This window comes from Palaemon carinicauda, chromosome 1 (assembly GCF_036898095.1).
Source record: "Palaemon carinicauda isolate YSFRI2023 chromosome 1, ASM3689809v2, whole genome shotgun sequence".
Classification (NCBI taxonomy): Eukaryota; Metazoa; Arthropoda; class Malacostraca; order Decapoda; family Palaemonidae; genus Palaemon; species Palaemon carinicauda.
In genome coordinates, this window is record NC_090725.1 from 155933526 (window position 1) to 155952795 (window position 19270).

The following is a 19270-nucleotide window of genomic DNA, read 5'->3' on the forward strand; positions in this document are numbered from 1 at the left end:
TGTATTCAAAAGAATTGAAATGAAAGTTTTCTGTGATGTAGGACATAAAATCTCAAATGAGAAAACAGGCAATTTCTTTATTTTTTCACTGTAACACTTAGCGGTCTTCAAGAATTTATTATGAACATCTATAATTCATCGTTATAGTTTAGATCAGCGTATTGTATTATCTCCCTGTTTAATGTTAGAGGATGAGGAAATGGCTATACTCATAGATCCAATTAATCCGTTTATCTTTTCATCCTTAAGAGTTTCCTTTTGCTTGGATTACAATTTTTATAACAACAGAAAGAAATTAGTTTCTGAATTGATTTTTGCTATTGTTTTCATAACTAAGACACAGCCAAAAAATAACTTTTTTTGCTACAGATAGTACTCGACTGATTGTGCTAAAGAGAATAAACGTCTGATTGGTACGGATGAAATAAATAACTGAAACAATGGATAGTTAATATCAACGTTTAATAGCATTACATCGTCTTTGGAATGCTTTGATGATACAAAAATTATTCGGTGAAAACAAAAATACTGACAATACTGATAAGAAAATTTTCAATGGCAGTATAGTCTTCTTAACCAGTTAAGAAACTGAAATGCCTTCTGGTCCACTAGGCGCAGTCGTTGGGGCAAACAGCTGGCTGCAAACCACACACAGAGTCCTTCCAGTCGCAGAATTTGGCCACAGGATTAAAGAGAGTGCCGTCAGAGCACTTCTCCTCGAATTCATCCCAACCTCCAGCCGACTGACGGAGGAAAAATAACACTTCTACAATACCAATTACAAATCAGTAGGTCGTCGGTTCATTCAGAATAGTGGTACAATACAGGGTAATAGATTTGATTTCAATAGAATGAGAAAATCATATGAGGTGATTTTAAAGATTTTCAAGTAATTTGGATTATAATCATTATGAAAATTCATCTTCTAGAATTGAAACTAGTGTGTAATTATCTTCTTTCGAAATGCTTCTCTACTTTTCCCGAATCATTTTAGATTTTATGACTAATAACAAATTACTCATATTTCATTTATTATTTTGTGAAAGCATTAAATGTTCTATAACTTACCTGACTACAAAGATAGTAGTGCGTGCAGTCATTGTCATCAGCATTAGGACCAGGTTCACTGCAATGTTCTCCTGGAGCTGGTGTAGTTATAGAGGGATCCTTGAAGGGAAAAATAAATAAGCAACGTCTCCTACAGTTGAAAACAGGGACGTAAAAAAGCTTGAAGGTTACCATAAACTTGAATTCCTTCAGCATTTGATGGTAAAAAGTAAGAATTTCTTCAGGGATTGAAAATTAATGAAAATATATCTCTGAATAGAAAGTCAATTAAATGGATAGGTCAGTTCGCCTCATGCTTGCTCACCCTGGTAGTGGTTGGAGGTCGTGTTGGTTTTGTGTAGATGCCGCCACTCAGGACCTCGTTGATCCTGGTAAGAATAGGGTAAGTAGTTCCTTCGCATATGCCTCTGTAATCGTCAGTGTCAATACTCCATACCATGCATCCAGCTATTCCCTTGTCAAGGGCGTATTGGGCCTGTCATATCAAAACCAATATTAGATAATACGCTCTGGTGGGCAATTTACAGGAATTCTTCTAAAGACTGCAACCAGAATAATATCTTAAAGCTATTGTAAAGTCTTGAATTTTTAAAACTTTTCTTGGCTGTGTTCTGATTAAAAATCGGGTATACCAATCCAAATAAGGTGAATTTCTTGGCTTTTTTTAATATCAAAAGAATATGATAATTGAAAAGGGCAAAATGAAAAGGAATCTCACAAAGAAATGTGTCTGCTATATAGGCTACAAGTCAAAAGATCTTGCATTGCCTTTCAGTGGTCCCACTTCTGCTTGCAGCTTATATTTGAGATCCCTTGTAAGTTTATGTAACTTACAATTTCTACAAAAAAAAAAAAAAAAAAAAAAATATTTAGACTTGGCACATTTTATCGCCCCTGTAGGTGCCCGAAGCGAGTAGATTACCTAATTGTTGATATTAATTATCATTATTATGCATTCTTTCATATAGAATTTATCATCAATTGTATATGACAGGGAATGAAAGACTATTTGCTACAGGAATGGAGACGGGCGGAACCCTGACACAATCCGGATGCTAAAGTTTTGCATTAGGAATAAATAGTTTGAGCTCAATGTAACACATCGGGCAAGTCCTACCTCTACTTAGAAACCTATTTACTGATAACGAATTGTTGTTGGCTACTTCATAACTGAATAATGAATCCTTTGTAGTGGCTAAGTAAAAATATACCTAAATGAAATAAAGAGCAACTTAAAATTGGTGTTTTGTCTATTTATCTAATTCTTGGCCCTTTCTAAAATTTAGAAAAAAAATCTTTGTCTCATTACATAGTCATTATCACACCAAAACTAATATCAAACTGATGCTATGCCTTCTTCTTAAAAGACAACGAAAACGCTTGATTTCACTGGATATTTAAAAGGCCCCCTTAGCATACAGATGCGAGTTGTAACGAACTCATGTTGGAGAAGGAACCTTCCTTTACTTGTATTATCAACATTAATGTAATCATACCTTGATTCCTGCAGAATCTGCGTCTTCATAAGACGTCCAAAGGTTGGTCTCCTTCAGATTATAGGCGTAAGGTTCGTTCATAGCTGGATCATGAACGATGGTCCAGTCTTCTGGCTTGGTCGTCTGAGACTCACAAATCTGCAGCGAAAACCGCGAAATGAACATCTCTTGGAGCAAACGTTCAGTTTCTATAACAGTTCAGGGGTAATCTAGCATCAATAGATCATGAAGTTGATGCATGGAAATTTTCGATCATAAGATTTTGTTATGATAGCAGCACAGATTAAGACTACCATAAATCCTTATTTATGTGGCTTGATACACGGTCTTTGAAACAATGTTTATATGTAAATGAGCAGGAGGAAATGAGGACACGTGATATGATACCCTTAAGTACATCAAATTCATAATAAACCCAAAATCTTATCACATGATGGTCTGATGGGATATAACACGACATCATATGATATAATATTAGGGTTAAAAATCATGATAATACAGCGATTATATAACTAAAAACTACAATTTACCTCACCAGGCATCATGAAATATTTTTTTCTACAATTTTCAACTCTTAGAATATTTTATTTAATAAAAAAGCTGAAAATGGGTACCTCATTGTATCCCAGATAGCCAGGTTCCTCTGTGTATGGTCCACGTGCTCCGGGCCGACTTGCTGGAGCATAGAATCCGTGATTTTCGGGTTTATCAAGAGTCCAGGAGCGGCCGTAAAGAGGGATGCCCATGACCAACTTGTCTTTGGGGGCTCCTTTCTCCAGCCAGTAGGTCACGGCGAAGTCCTGAGGGAAAGGGTTTCATATGAAAAGGACTCTCGTCGCATGAGCTGAATTTGACTTGTATTTTTGGAGGGTGGCGACGTTGATAGCACTCATGGCTCATACAGCAAAAGGATTCACACAGAATATCCTTAATGTTCTTAATTGGAAGAAAGATATTTTGCTAAATAATAGAGTTTTTGTCAATCACATCTTTGTCTTAACTTTAATATTTCCTTTGTACACAACTGAATTTTAGAGTTTAGATATGACATGTTTTGCAATTAGATATGATCATTCAAGAATTCATAAAGACCTATATGAAATTACTACTGTATATTCGTGTACAGGTAAAATAGTCTTAATTGAAAAGAAATACTATGAATATTACGTGCATTTGCTAAAAAGGACAGTCGATAATGTATCAATACGAGACAGAAATGTGATAAGACACCTTAAAGCTTTCTTGATCACTAAAAACTTACCACATTGAGGGTGAGAATGTCCCCAGTGTCGTCGGGGTGGGGGTAGAGGCAGGACTGGTGGTGGGTGTAGGGTTCCCAGTCGCCGTGCAAGTCGTAGGTCATCAGGTTGATGAGGTCGAGCTGTTCGGACACAGCAGGGACGTTGTAGGCAGCGTCAATGGTGGGTTTACCGGCAGACACGGCTGCCGTCAGGATCATGCCTTCGGCGTGCAGGGCCTCTCGAAGCTCCGTCAGCAGGGTTACGTAGTTTACCTAACAGAGAGTTATTGTTATTCCTTTTTGCTATGAAGTGTGGAGAGGCCATTCAGAGATAAAGGAGGGGAATGACGTCAGCAATATTTCTCCTTGAAATATTTCGGGTCTCAATTAGTGTAGAATATGATATCATAGATGAACCTTTACTTAACAATGGCCCAAGGTTTAAATTACTTCCATAGATAAATGTAATAAGGTAATCATACTTACATAATCATCTGGGCTTCCACCCCTCTGCGTTGGATATTCCCAATCCATGTCTAGACCATCGAAGTTGTGCTTCTTCAGGAGAGTGAGAGTGGAGGTGATGAAGGTCTTCCTCTTGGCGGGATCTGCTGCCATCTGCAAAACGGGCAACAAACTTCTTTCAGATACTGAAATGTGTTTCCTTATTCGATTCTGGCGCTCTATACATTAAGGCATATCAAATGGTAATGATCATAGAACCAGACACTATTATGAATCCTAAAAGTAATATGCTTTACATTAGAGTATTTTGTGGAGCCTTCGTTCCATCCTCCCACTCCCAAAGTAGTCTTGATGTTAGGGTGGGTCTTCTTCAGTCCAGTGAATCGATCGTATCCACACATGCCGTAGTCTTCACACAGGTCATTGTATGGGTCGAAGACCTTTGAAGAAAGAACACGAAATCATCTCAAGATCTGCAAACTATTGGCAAAAGTACTAAGCTCGAATTCACTAAAGTCGGGAGAATCGAGAGCTGGTGTAAAGAAACTTATTTTAAAGTTCTAATGTCAATAATAAATTCTAAATAAAAACAAACATTTTAGGCAACAAAGAGAGAAGAAGAGTATTGATCTAAGGTCAAATTAAACTCAAATGATGGTAAACAAATATTCGTAAAATCACAAAATCAGAGGACAAAAATATTAACACAAAGGATTTGATAAAAATGTCACCAGTTGACAAGAGGAAACTGAAGGATTTGATCAAATAAAAAGCAGGAAAAATTATGTTAAAATAATTCATAAATGGATTTCTCTTATAATTTCCTTCATGGATGTCAAATTAGTAAGTAATTGTTGTAATTACATCTTATTTCAACGTATTTTTGTCATTCCTTAGGGAGCGTGAATTATTTAAAAAAAGAGAGTAAACAATAGATGTCAAAAAAAAAAAAAAAAAAAAAAAAAAAAAAAAAGATGAGAATTATACCATGATCTGTCCACTGCTCTTGAGACCGGCGAAAGCGTAGATGAGGTGGGTGCAAAGTGATGCGTCAATGTCCTCGACTTCGAAGATGCCCTTGCCCGGTCTGTACACAGCCCAGGAGCTGTAGTAACAGACGACTGTCCCCTCTGATCATGTCAAGCGAAATAAGGCTCTTTAGACAAAAGCGTGTAACGAAGGACTGAAGATTCTCACAACAGCACAAAATATTAAGATGGTAATGAAGGTATATTAAAAGTGTTTGGTGAGCTGAGTCGTTATTCTGGGGGTAAATATATAAACTATTTTGGTGTGTTACAAGATTTGGCCATTTCATTCTCTTACAGGTAATCATTTTAGTGGCAGATTGTTCAAAAGAATTGTCTAGTTAACTTAAGGTAAAAAATTTCACTCTTCTATATATGGCAAGGGTTATAATAGTGTTAATAGTACTCTAATTCACCTACGTCTAGGATTTGTTTTTATGTTTAGATAAACAATAATATTTTGTTATGAAATATGTGACTTGGATGTAAAAGGCCAAATCGTGTGCATGTTTACCAATATAAGAGAGGGAAGCAGCCGCGAGCGACAGCAGAAGGATCAGCTTCATGGCAGAGCACGATTAAGATGAGAGACAAACAAACGTCGCCTGTCACAAGTTTAGGTCTTATAAAGCTTGCACTCGCCACTTGAGAAATTCACAGCAACTGATATCGTTTGCCTGTCTTTTTTATCGGATTTGTTCCCACGGTTGCTATTTTGACAGTGTATTTAAAAAAAAAAAAATCACATTTGTTTACGTTGTAGAATGACCTTTGTGGCCTTGGTTCGGTACAGCCTCATTTAGATCACTTCATATGGAAATCGATTCCTGGTATCACCAGACTCAATCGGTTTTTACCAAGCTAACATTACAATATATATTTAGGCACTTTTATTCTGAAACCTTCAAAAGTATCATGAATACATGTTTGCATTCTGCCAGCAATTGTCAACAGATATAGGTTATACACTGCAGTTAGTTTTCAATATCTATTTTATAATCATTCATCTTCAACTAAATAATAACTGAATTGGTAGAGTACATTTTAGAGGATGATGATCAGAGTCATCGGCAGTCGCATGGCTTGCAAGCAAAGACAATGCACTCAAAAGGAAAACGAAAATATTCCGACGGCTGCAGCCGCCAACACATGGGAGATCCAGATAAGCAAATAGACAAACAAGGTAGGAAAAACTCCAAAAACCTTATGGTGGTTCTCATCATTACAGAGAAATGAAAGAAAAAATACGAAATGGGTAGATGAAATGAATTATGATGTTGAAAGTGATGATAGAGAATGCTTGTTATTCTTTTATGTGTTTAGGGTAATCTTGCCAGTGTTTTATCATAAATTCAAAGACACTTTGAATCCCCCAATGTCCCAGATCATCAATCAACAAGAGGGAGACGATAAATTCTTAGTACGGAACACTATTCTTTTTTTTTTTTTAATTGTTAAAGGGTGGTTGCTAAAGCCTTTTAGTAGCCAAATAAACAGAGAACATCATTCTAGAACTATAAAATTCGAAATGTATAGTTGAGCATTTTTTTGGAAAATAACACCGGGATAACCTTCTCAACATTTACATTTCCAGGATGTTCGGGAGGATTAAAACATAATAGGCTTACATACATATACCAGCATACTGTAATATGTATGTGCATATATATGTTTATATATATGTATAAATATATATATATATATATATATATATATATATATATATATATATATACCTATATATGTGTGTGCGTGTATATATATATATATATATATATATATATATATATATATATATATATATATATAGTAGTCTACATAAGGAAAATTGAAAGTTGTGTGTATGTAGAAATGCTCAACAGTTTCGTCCGCCAATGGACCTCTTCTTGGAGCGTTTATTATACAAAGAAATATTACACAAGTTTGTACATACAGGAAAGGCTTCAAATCATATATATATATATATATATATATATATATATATATATATATATATATATACAGTACATATATGTATGTATATATATGCCCTTAATAATATCTATATATTTTTATATAAAGATTTAACGTTATGCTCAGGTACTACATTAATATAAGCCTTACTAGTCTCACTATATAGCAGGGTCAGCCGCTCGAGTCAACTTTCTCCATCTATTTCTATTCCTTGCATCTTATTCCCCCAGTCCCATCACGCCCATATCCCTCCTCACCTCATTTATCCATCTGATCTGCTGATGTCCCACACTCCTCCCACCCATCGCTTGCATGTCCTTAGCTCTCTCACTTGGTTCCACCTCATCCCTTCTTATTACGAGTTTCCTTAGCCATCTCCTTTACATTACATATACCATACATTCTTCTTATATCTTGACTTCCTCCTTTTCAGTAGTGATATTCCAGCAATCCATCTCACCATCCTCATCTCGGTTCTTTCCAACAGTCCCTTCTCCATCTTCTAAAGGTCTAAGTTTCTGCCCCATATAATGTTACGGGTCCGATATTTTCTTGTTTAAAATAACTCTAGTTACTTCCCTCTATTTTTGCCCTGCTCCCTTCACTCTCTGTCTCACTGCTTTCTCAGTACCTCCTTACTCTATTAACATTGATCCTAAGTAATTAAACTTATTGGTTTGTTTTATCATTGTACCATCCACTTGAATGTTTACTTTTTCATGTCCTTTTCTACTACTAATTATTAGCTCTGTATTTCCAGTGTGCACCATCAATCCTTTCCTTTCTAGGGACCTTTTCTTGCATGTTAAAAATTTATCTTGAAGTTTCTCTTGTGTGTTTGCTATAATGATTAATCTATCCTCAAATCGTCAGTTCCCATATATATTTTTTTTTAATTCAGCTGTCAAAGAGCCTATAATGACGAAGAACAAGAATGAACTCAGATCTGATCCTTGATGGAGGTCAACCTCGACAGGGAATACGTTAATCTCCCCATATTTCATCTGTAAGGTGATTCTTGCCCTCTCAGGCATCATCCTCACTAACCATACCAACTTCTCTAGTACATCTTTTTTTCTCAAAACACCAACTGACTTACATTCTTGGTTCTCTGCCATATGCATTTTCAAGATCCAGAAAACGTATGTAAAATTTCCTGTTTCCTTATAGATAATTCTCTTAGACATGTTTTACTAGAAAGATAACACCCACTGTGCTCTTTCCTTTCATAAACCCAAACTGCTGTTCATGTATATCAATCAACTCTCTCAAGATCCTTTGAATACAGGCTCCAAAAGCTTTATTCCTCTGTAGTTACCACATTTTAACACATCTTCTTTTTGTTTATATAATTTAATCATTCAGCTATCTTCCCAGTCCCTTGAAATTTCCTCCACCTCCCATACCTTATTCAATAGTATATGCACCCACTCTTTGCTCAGATTTCCCAATGCCTTAATCATTTCTGTTGTTACCGCAGAGTTTTCTGCAGCTTTATTTACGTTCGCTTTCTTATGTCATTTTTAACTTCACTTTCTCTCTCTCTCTCTCTCTCTCTCTCTCTCTCTCTCTCTCTCTCTCTCTCTCTCTCTCTCTCTCTCTCTCTCTCTCATGTTTGCTATTAGTCCTTCTACTGGAGAAATATTTTCCAGTTCTTGACACTCATTCTCAGTGTTTGATAAATATAAAACTGATCTTTGCATCCTTTCAAGACTACATTGATAATATCTGTAAGATACCAAAATAGACAACAGGCTAATAAGTTCCGTTGGGAGTAGAAAATGTAGGAAAAATTTGAGGGAAGCTACTTAAGAAGAAGAAGAAGAAGAAGAAGAAGAAGAAGATGTAAAAGAGAGGTCAGAGCCTTAAAGGTTTGCGATGGCACAAGAAAAGCACTAGATCATTCAGTTCCCACACAAACCCTAAGCATTGATTTCATGATAAAATTACATTGACAACGCCAATAACAATTGGGAATTGGTTGTTGACGTTGATTATCTATGCAGTAACGAATAAGCAAATGCAACATTATTATTAGCTGTGGACAAATCTCACAAAATTTATACGATTACACATTACAAAGGGAAAAAAACCAATGCTATTTATGAATGCAGCTTTTAGATATAGCTGCTGATATTTGTGAAAAGTTTAAAATTTAAAGTCATCTTTCAGTGATTATTAAACAAACCATAAGATAAGATATACCAACTTATCAATTAATATTGCAATGGTATGGGAATTGTAAGCTTTCTAAGAGCACTATTAATGACGCCAAAAATTATTCAAAACTAACAAGGAATCTAATACTTTTAAATGTGGGTAAAAGTCTCCTGGCTGGTATAACGGTAATGCAGTCGCCATAGACTGAGGGTTTAAGCTCTTTACTGGGGAGGATACTACCGTGGTTGGGCACCACAGACATAGGGCGCCGTTTCAAGGCCGTCTGGAATACAGGCCTGGTCAGTGGGGGAAGAAGTCGGCATGAGTAGGGCGATTGATATGGAGACGGAAAAGGAATGAGTTTGGTTGTGACATCTACAATCGTTCTTTCTCTCACGCTCGTACTCATTATACATACACACTTTGTTTTTCTTTACAATCTACAGGTGATAATCCTCATAGAAAAAATAATAGATAATACACACCAAAAGGAGACGACTTTGAATAATCAGGCTACGAAAAATTAGACAGAGAAAAAAGTAATAATATTATAATAAAACTTTCCCGTGGCAGTAGTCTAATTTCATGACCCACTAATCCCAAACTACACTTGCATACCAAAAAAACACAGAATGATTCTTACAATTTAATTTTGAAAAATAAAAAGTAAACGATTCCGGCAATTTAGAATAATTTAATATCTTTCGCCCAATCACCCACAAACACCTGATCTTGCTGTACATTTTCTTTACTTAAAATTTAAGACGATTTATTTTTATTTTTCCACTGTTATTGTTTTCCAATTCTCTTAGCTATGACTTTGTGCTATCGAAGAAGGATGTCTCTGATTCAATATAATTAGATCTGAAGTCTAGTTGGCACACCTGAAAAGTGTTTAAATGCAATATTAAAGTGCAAAACGTATATTCATAAAATTGAGAGAGAGAGAGAGAGAGAGAGAGAGAGAGAGAGAGAGAGAGAGAGAGAGAGAGAGAGAGAGAGAGGGGGGGGGGGCGCAGCAACGGGAGAATGAGTAAGCAATAATTGAAAGAAAAGAAATCAAAGTGAGAATGAGGTAGTAAGTATCAAGGGAAAAAGTGTTTGAATACCAAAGTAATTTTGTAAACAGTTTAGTAATCTTTTCATCATTACACAAGAGGCTGATATTCTGTACCCCATACCACATGAACAATATAATGCAATTATAAATATTACAACAATAAATATAATACTTCTCCTACTATTATAGTTAGGAACATATCGGGCTCTCTTGGTGGCGTGCAATAACCTTTTCTTCATGAGCATTTGGAAAGGAAAAAACTCACTTTTGGTCCAGTTCGTTAATTTCCTTTGGAGTTTGGCACACAGCACATAAAAGGGATTAGCCTGGATTCCAAAAACAGTCAAATTTTCTGGAATAACAGCAGAAAACTGTGAAGAAACCGAGCGAGACTCCTTTACTCACAGCCTATAGTAGCTGTGTGAAAGCACTATTCGTACTACGTGGGCTTCCGGCCTTCTCTCGAGACGGCATTGGCCGTTTGCCTGGCTGACGTTGTGATGCGTATCTCGACAGTTGATACCAAAACTGAAACTAGACACCTTTACCTTTAAATATACAGTCACATGATGCATATTTATTCCTTTACTTATGAAACTTTTGCAACATGAATTTCGTAACACATTGTTGTGCTGCGCACTTGAAATTCACATTATTTCTACTCAAACGTAATTTCTTTTGAATTCGCAAGTTGATTTAGTATTATTTATAGGTACAGGTAATTGAGACTTCCTTTTTATGTTTAATTCTCACGCATAATTTCGTATATTGTCCTGTAAGTTTGTGTGTGGGTTTCCTTAGCGAAGATGGACCTTACTTTCATGGCATCTTTGAGGATTATCAACAGGAAAAATTTCTATTATATCTAGATGTTGAATTACAGGTGATCAATGTCTTGAAGAAGGAAATATGGTATATTTAGAAAAATTGCCGTTTGCACTTCCAGAACGTATTGAAATTAAGACTGAGGAAACGAAAATAATTCTATGTTAGACCAAAGGGACTGAGGCAAAGACGATTCATGATGGAGACTTCAGCCACTTCAGTTGGGTCAGTCCAAGATGGAATCCCCCATTTATTACTAATTTATAAATACTCTGAAGTTTACATCGCTGGTCACGAAACAAAGTGATATTATCCTCTTATCTAAACTACTCAGGTTTAATTTTGTTACTTCACTCTCGTCTTTTTGGCCAATGTATCATCCGCCTAACGAATGAAGACTTTTTCTTGAAAAATGCACAACATAGAAGGAACAGAAAAGGAAAATATCGGGGAAAGTGTAATAACAAGTAATTGCAAAGTCAACAAGGAAACTGTTTAAATCTAAATCTTGTTCGATGATTCAGTCGGTGAAAATCCGAAGAAGAGAACGCAACATTAAGTAACCCCTTATGTAAAGGATGAATGTTAGAGAAATAAAGCATACGAGGTACGGCAATACCTCCATAGTACTGTAGGCCTATATCGTATTTGCAGATGGGAAAATACCATGTTACCAGAGTGTGCATGTAGCTGATCCCCTATCAGAAAAGGCTTCCTTTCTAGCCCAGCACTTCAGTGATAGTTTTTACTTATTCGGATTTTGTGTTGTTATCATCGGAAGTGTACAGTATACAAGAGTATTCTGATTAATTAAAACATTTTGAACCCTTAACCGACTTCCTAATTTCTTTGATTGATCAAACCCTCTTTTATTTTTTAGCATTCCTATCGAAATGCTCTAAATCAGTTTTAGTCCCTTCTGCTATCAGTGCAACAGTTATTTTATAATTACACATGAGAAGATTTTGAACCCTCATTTTGTTACTATATGTACTTTTAAGTATATTGTATTTATCTATCAACATACACGCAAGTGCGCACACGCATTATACACACACACACACACACACACACACACACACATATATATATATATATATATATATATATATATATATATATATATATATATATATATATATATAATATGTGTGTGTACACGCGTGTTTGCGTTGGTATGTATACACAGCAAATATATTTCTTAGAAAGAAACCAACATCCCTGTTCAGCCCTACTCATGAATTGCGATGTTAACTTTTGGTTTCTCTTTTCTGAGTGTTTACGAATGAGTGTCATCTGAGGGGATGGCGTCGGAGATGCGGATTTGTCCGGGATTGTCGGGTTGGGTATGCAACACCTCCTCTCCTTTTATGCTCTGCTTGCAGAGGGCACTCTTGCAACCAGGCTTCGCCTTGTGGTGTCGGGAGTGGCCATGGGCGAAAAGATCTAGCAGTGGTGACCAACAAATTATTAATGCGAATATAATTATCCTGATTAATTCTAAGGGGGTTCTAAACGTATGTCACATATTTCCTTATATGCTGTAAGAGCATCGCGTCCAACAGGGACTTACATGGCCCACAAAGGCATCATCCTGTTGACCCTGAGCTAATGAGCCTTTCCTCACTATTGCTGTTACTTCAGAGAGCTATAGATTCAAAGCACACTAACACATCTAACTTGACCCTACAGTTATAGCCGCTAAAATTGTCTAACATTCAACAATCACCTTAGAACATCTTATGCCTCTGTTACAGCCAGTTCAGAATTATCTCAGTGATTTCCTATCATCCATTTCCTTATCCTATTCCTAGTGCAAAGGGGTGGCTGGGAATATTATATCTGAGTACCCTAGTTCTACTAGGCCTTGTTATGCATGGAGAGGAGAAGGCAATAAACAAAGGCGAGCAGAAACCAAAAAGGCATAATGGTTTGTTTATTCAATCCTTAAGAGACATTAGCTCCAGGTTATTCCTTTGATTGTGCGAAAAAAAAGAAACTTTCGATATTTTCCATCAGACTGAGATCTCATTCGGAGGATAAGGTAGTAAGTTGGCCAAGGCACCAGCCACCCGTTGATATACTACCGCTCGAGAGTTATGGGGTCCTTTGACTGGCCAGACAATACTACATTGGACCCTTCTCTCTGGTTACGTTTCATTTTTCCTTTGCTTACACATACACCATATAGTCTGGCCTATTCCTTACAGATTTTCCTCTGGTCTCATACACCTGACAACACTGTCTTGGATTAGAGTTCTCTTGCTAGAGGGTACACTCGGGCACACTATACTATCATATTTCTCTCCCTCTTGTTAAATTGTTTATAGTTTATATAGGTTATGTTTATTTGGTGTTGTTGTTTTTCTTAAAATATTTTATTTTTCCTTGTTTCCTTTCCTCACTTGGCTATTTTTCTTGTTGGAGCCCCTGGGCTTATAGCATCCTGCTTTTCCAACTAGGGTTGTAACTTAGCAAGTAATAATAATAATAATAATAATAATAATAATAATAATAATAATAATAATGATCACTAGACAATACAGTTCGTTTAATTTTCACAGTAAATCAGTTGTTGTTTTGAGGGTAATAATACTAAAAAAAGTATCAGGTATTCTTTTTTATTCCGGTTTAATTACCTGAACATATTAGCAATATTGACTAAATTTTCTAATTTGAAATGCAATTGTCTTTTCATGGGAAGACAGCGTGGATCCTCTGCATGAGCGGGTAGGGGCCTTTGCCGCAATGAGAGTTAAAGTCGTCAGTATCAATGCTCCACACCATGCATCCAGCAAGGCCGAGGTTCTTGGCATAGTTTGCCTGCAAAAGGATATGCAAATACACTTCATTTAGGTAACAATGCAAGCGTTTGAGAGGCAAAGGCATCTAAGACACTAGAAATGATTGTATTTCTGTTTACGTGATGGATAGACGTTTTTAGTAGGAGGACGAAGTATCTTACCTTAATAGTAACAGAATCTGCATCCTCATAAGAAGTCCAAAGATTGCTTTTCTGCAGGTTGTAGGCGTAGGGCTCGTTCATAGCGGGGTCGTGGACAATAGTCCAAGCATCTGGGTGGTTCTCCTGAGATTCGCAGATCTGATAAAAAAGAACTTTGTATGAATGTGCTTTCCATGAAATAGAAAATCAAGCGCTGATACATTAAACATTTTCAACATCATAGATATAACATACATAAAAGGGAGTATTTAATGTCTTTAAAAAAGTGTTACAAAATATTCCAAAGTTCTCTATTCCGGATAAAATATATTTGCCATTAAACCGGTTATCTGTGATTATTCTTACTAGGACCTTTATCAGGAAGACACCATTTTTATATCAACATCGAGACACCAGTCAATAAGCCAATATCTGAGGATATTACATGTTATGCAAAAGAAAGAAAGAAAAAAAAAGATGCTAAAAAACCAGAGCATTGGTAACTCACCTCATTGTATCCCATGTATCCGGGTTCCTCAGTGTACGGTCCACCCTGTCCGGGCTGGCTGGCAGGAGCATAGAATCCAGTATTGGTTTTGCTGTCGAGGGACCAAGTGCGACCATACAAGGGGATACCCATAATCAGTTTATTCTTGGGTGCTCCTTTTTCCAGCCAGTAGTTAACAGCGAAGTCCTGTAGAAAGACACCTTTGTAATCAAGACATGTTATGCGAAAGGTTAGGAGAGATCAGTTGGAAACTTATCAAGTTATCTCTCTGTCTATTGGCAAAATAATGGAAGATGTGGGAGTTGAGTACGAGTAGGGATTCAACGAAAAGAGATTCAGCCTTCCAAGCTTTTTCTAAGTTATAAAACTTTCAAAACATGTCATTTAACTACCGCTAGAGGGAAATCCTTATGGAAGTGTATATTTCGCTCTCTTGCTGAGAGCTTCATGGCTCACATATACTAGAATATTAAAAGCAAAAAACAAAAAACTTTATCTCCCTATGGTTGCTTACGACTATACAGTGTAGAGAGAGAAAGTAAAACATTATTCTACTTTTTTCTTTTGTTTGCTTAGAAAGTACTTTATGGAAACCGATGACAATAACCTTACCACATTGAGGGTGAGAGTGTCCCCAGTGTCGTCGGGGTGGGGGTAGAGGCAGGACTGGTGGTGGGTGTAGGGTTCCCAGTCGCCGTGCAAGTCGTAGGTCATCAGGTGGATGAGGTCGAGCTGTTCGGACACAGCAGGGACGTTGTAGGCAGCGTCAATGGTGGGTTTACCGGCAGACACGGCTGCCGTCAGGATCATGCCTTCGGCGTGAAGGGCCTCTCGCAGCTCCGTCAGCAGGGTTACGTAGTTCACCTGAATGATAAGCAAATACGATATATAAGAAGTTAGTAGATAATGCAAAGTCAGCATAACATTGATTCAAATAGGAAAATTTATATAATTTGAAAAGTAAAGGTTTTAGATCCATCTATGTCCCACAAGCTTCAGACAGTGTTTCTTTACATCACACCCTCGTAAGCACAGATTTCTTTGCTGTCCATAAAAGGGACAATATTACAAGTATCAAGTGATAATTCTTCCTTTAGTTGCCATTGTCTAGATATATATATATACCTATGAATTACCAACTGCAATACTCACATAGTCATCAGGACTTCCTCCCCTCTGTGTTGGATATTCCCAATCCATGTCCAGACCATCGAAGTCATGTGCCTTTAGGAGCTCAATTGTAGAGTCGATGAAGATCTTCCTCTTAGCTGGATCTGCCGCCATCTAAAGAACGTCAAGAAAAATGACGTGGACAGATGATAACGAATTTTTAAAGAGAAATTGCGAAGATGAATTGAATGGTATACAATGAAATAGCTGAAGTATTGTAGTCTACAAGTGAGAGAGAGATCGTGTTTTCTCTCCTTAAACTAGAAATACCTTATTCTAAATATCAATGATATATACTATATCATAAGATAGCCATTACTGACATACAAACCTACATACACTTGTCTTATTCAAACCTATTCCTACATTCAATCAAACTGGTTAGGTTCGCAGACAGATTTCCAAATGGACTGTATCCAATATAAAAAATCAATGGTACATCTTGTTTCTCCTTAGCATTGTAATTTATTTCTAAACAATCGCGTTATGGTTTTAGTTTTATAATATATAATAGTATACTTAACACGAGAAAATTATTTTTAATACCAGATTTCACGCGAGAAAATTTTGAATCTATTCAAAGATCCTAAAATGTTCTAAGTACAAAGAAACCAAAATATACTTTACATTTGAATATTTGGTAGATCCCTCGTTCCATCCTCCAACACCCAGGGTGGTCTTCAATCCTGGCCTTTGTTGCTTCAGAGTAGTGAAGCGATCATAGCCGCACATGCCATAGTCCTCACAGAGGTCGTTGTAAGGGTCAAACACCTGGGGAGCAGTACCGCAAATATAAATGATGATTCAGAAATTTTTGTCGACGTATCAGCTGTATTTCATTATGGGTTGCAACAACGTTAATTCCTTTGTAGTCCTAGTCAGTAGAGCTCGGTTGGCGATATTTGTATATCTGAGATCCTTCGCAGATCTTACCATGATTTTTCCATTTTCGTGCAGACCGGCGAAGGCGTAGACGAGGTGAGTGCAGAGCTCCGCATCGATGTCCTCAACTTCGAATTTTCCCTTGCCCGGTCTGTACACAGCCCAGGAGCTGTAGTAACAGACGACTTCTCCAGCTGCACGATAGACAGAAGTACATTAAAATCTATTTCCATGTCTTACAATATTCGTATAAAGGGATAGTGGAATCCATAGTTCTGATACCAAAAAATTTTCATCAGCTTAGAATGCTTTGAAAAACAAAAACAGAGTTGTTCCTGAGTTTTACAGTCGTCTTTTGTAATATATATTTCCTACCCAAATAAATATTTTTGCATGATATATATATATACATATATATATATATATATATATATATATATATATATATATATATATATATATATATATGTATATATATATATACACACACACAAACTTATATGTATATGTATATATACTGTATATATCACACACACACACACACACACACACACAAACTTATATGTATATATGTATATACACTGTATATATATCGCACACACACACACACACACATATATATATATATATATATATATATATATATATGTGTGTGTGTGTGTGTGTGGGGGGGGAGGTGGTTGCTCTTCATATATATATATATATATATATATATATATATATATATATATATATATATATATATATATATATATATATATATATGGTATTTGTATACAAACTGGTTCTTAACTTCTAACTGTCCTAAAGTAAAGCTAAAAGGGAAAACCTGAAGTGCTCTGCACATTCATATTTTCAGTAAGACGTTCAAAGGGTAAAGGACGTTTAGCATACTGTCCTGCTGCACGTTTAGTAAGAATTAATTTGATGCTGTTGGGATCTATTTTGTATCTTTTAAGGTATGATATGGTGAGTTGGTTTAGTTCTTGGACAATGTAATACACGTTATAAATTATAGTAATTGCCGTAGCTCTCTATATAGATTAATCTTCATTTTGTAAAAAAGAAGAAAATATATGGAACTCAATAACTCAGAGACGCCATGATTGAAAACTTTTTGTTTAATTTTGACAGGTAAAAGAGTGTTCGGTGAGTTATATTTAAAAAAGAAAAAAAGAAAAAAAAATCGCACAAGGAAATATAGATTGGTTGTGTGTTCACCTGTGTATGAGAAGCCAAGGGCGAGGAGCGAAGCAAGCAGAAGCAACTTCATGATTAGTCAAGAGCTAAGGAGACCGTCCACCAACCTGTGAGCTTGATGCTGCCACACCAGTGCTTCTTATACAGTACTCTCTGGCATTAGGGTCTCGCCCACTCGTACGGCCACGCACCAGTTCCCACATCATTTTATCAATTCATTCCATTTTTTCATGTGTAATAAAAATAGTAAAAGTTACGGTTATCCTCAATCACACAGCTCTTCTAGACTTCTTTAATAGTGAAATACTATCGACGCAAATGTCCAGATATGTGTAGGCTACTATATTGCCTTTCACAACCCAATTAATATATACTCTTGATTGTTCGGAACACCCTAAGATAAAAAAAATCGTCAAACGCTTTTCAAAATGACATTCGGATCAAATCTATTTTTTCCTCATTTCCTTTCTTATTTCATTTCGGTTATTTAGTCAATGAATAAATATGTATATATATGTATGTATATATATATATATATATATATATATATATATATATATATATATACACATATATATATATGTGTATATATATATATATATATATATATATATATGTATGTATGTATAAATATATATATATATATATATATATATATATATATATATATATATATATATGTATGTATGTATAATATATATATATATATATATATATATATATATATATATATATATATATATATATGTATATATGTATAATTTATATATATAAATATATAATATATGTATACATATACAAATATGTATATATATATATATATATATATATATATATATATATATATATATATATATATATATCATCTTCGTCATCGGCTGTAACTAGCCCACTGCAGGACAAAAGCCTCAGACACGTCCTTCACCTCCCGTCTGTTTATGGTCTTTTTACGCCAGTTTATACCCGCAATTTTTCTTACCTCGTCAATCCATCGTCTTCTCTTCATTCTCCTGCATCTGTTATCTGTCATTCTCATTACATGTCCTGCCCATATCTTTTTTTTGTTATTTCATTCCATGGTAGGGAAATACATTGTTTTTCTTCATGTTTGTTCTCCTCCTGCTGCCAAATCTTTAAATCAATTCATTTGAGTTATTTCTGGGCCAAATGACCTGAATTTTGACACAAAAGTCGTGTGGGCCAATACGCAGGTGTCTTTTGAAAATTTTTATACATACCTTTAAAAGCTTTTTATTGATTTTTACTTTGCC

At 35.7% G+C, this 19270-nt stretch overlaps 1 protein-coding gene across 1 annotated transcript; it reads right to left on the minus strand.

The window, feature by feature from the left end:
• Nucleotides 1-447: 447 nt before the first annotated feature.
• On the minus strand, nt 448-18178 carry LOC137619686 (probable chitinase 10). Its single transcript, XM_068349992.1, has 19 exons — nt 18021-18178; nt 16851-16993; nt 16545-16688; nt 15900-16031; nt 15360-15611; nt 14748-14933; nt 14261-14398; nt 13992-14118; nt 12579-12741; nt 5812-5876; nt 5257-5399; nt 4566-4709; nt 4291-4422; nt 3826-4077; nt 3179-3364; nt 2565-2702; nt 1373-1543; nt 1069-1167; nt 448-743 (listed from the first exon to the last, which is right to left on the minus strand). The coding sequence occupies exons 1-19, from the start codon at nt 18070-18072 to the stop codon at nt 609-611; spliced, it is 2802 nt and encodes a 933-aa protein (XP_068206093.1). The 5' UTR covers nt 18073-18178; the 3' UTR covers nt 448-608.
• Between the last annotated feature and the right edge of the window lie 1092 nt (nt 18179-19270).

Coding starts and splice junctions, on each gene's coding strand:
- LOC137619686 (XM_068349992.1), bottom strand. CDS start 18,072: ATGAAGTTGCTTCTGCTTGCTTCGCTCCTCGCCCTTGGCTTCTCATAC. Junction 16,994..18,020: donor CCTTGGCTTCTCATACACAG/GTGAACACACAA, acceptor TCTATCGTGCAG/CTGGAGAAGTCGTCTGTTAC. Junction 744..1,068: donor ACTACTATCTTTGTAGTCAG/GTAAGTTATAGA, acceptor TTCCTCCGTCAG/TCGGCTGGAGGTTGGGATGA.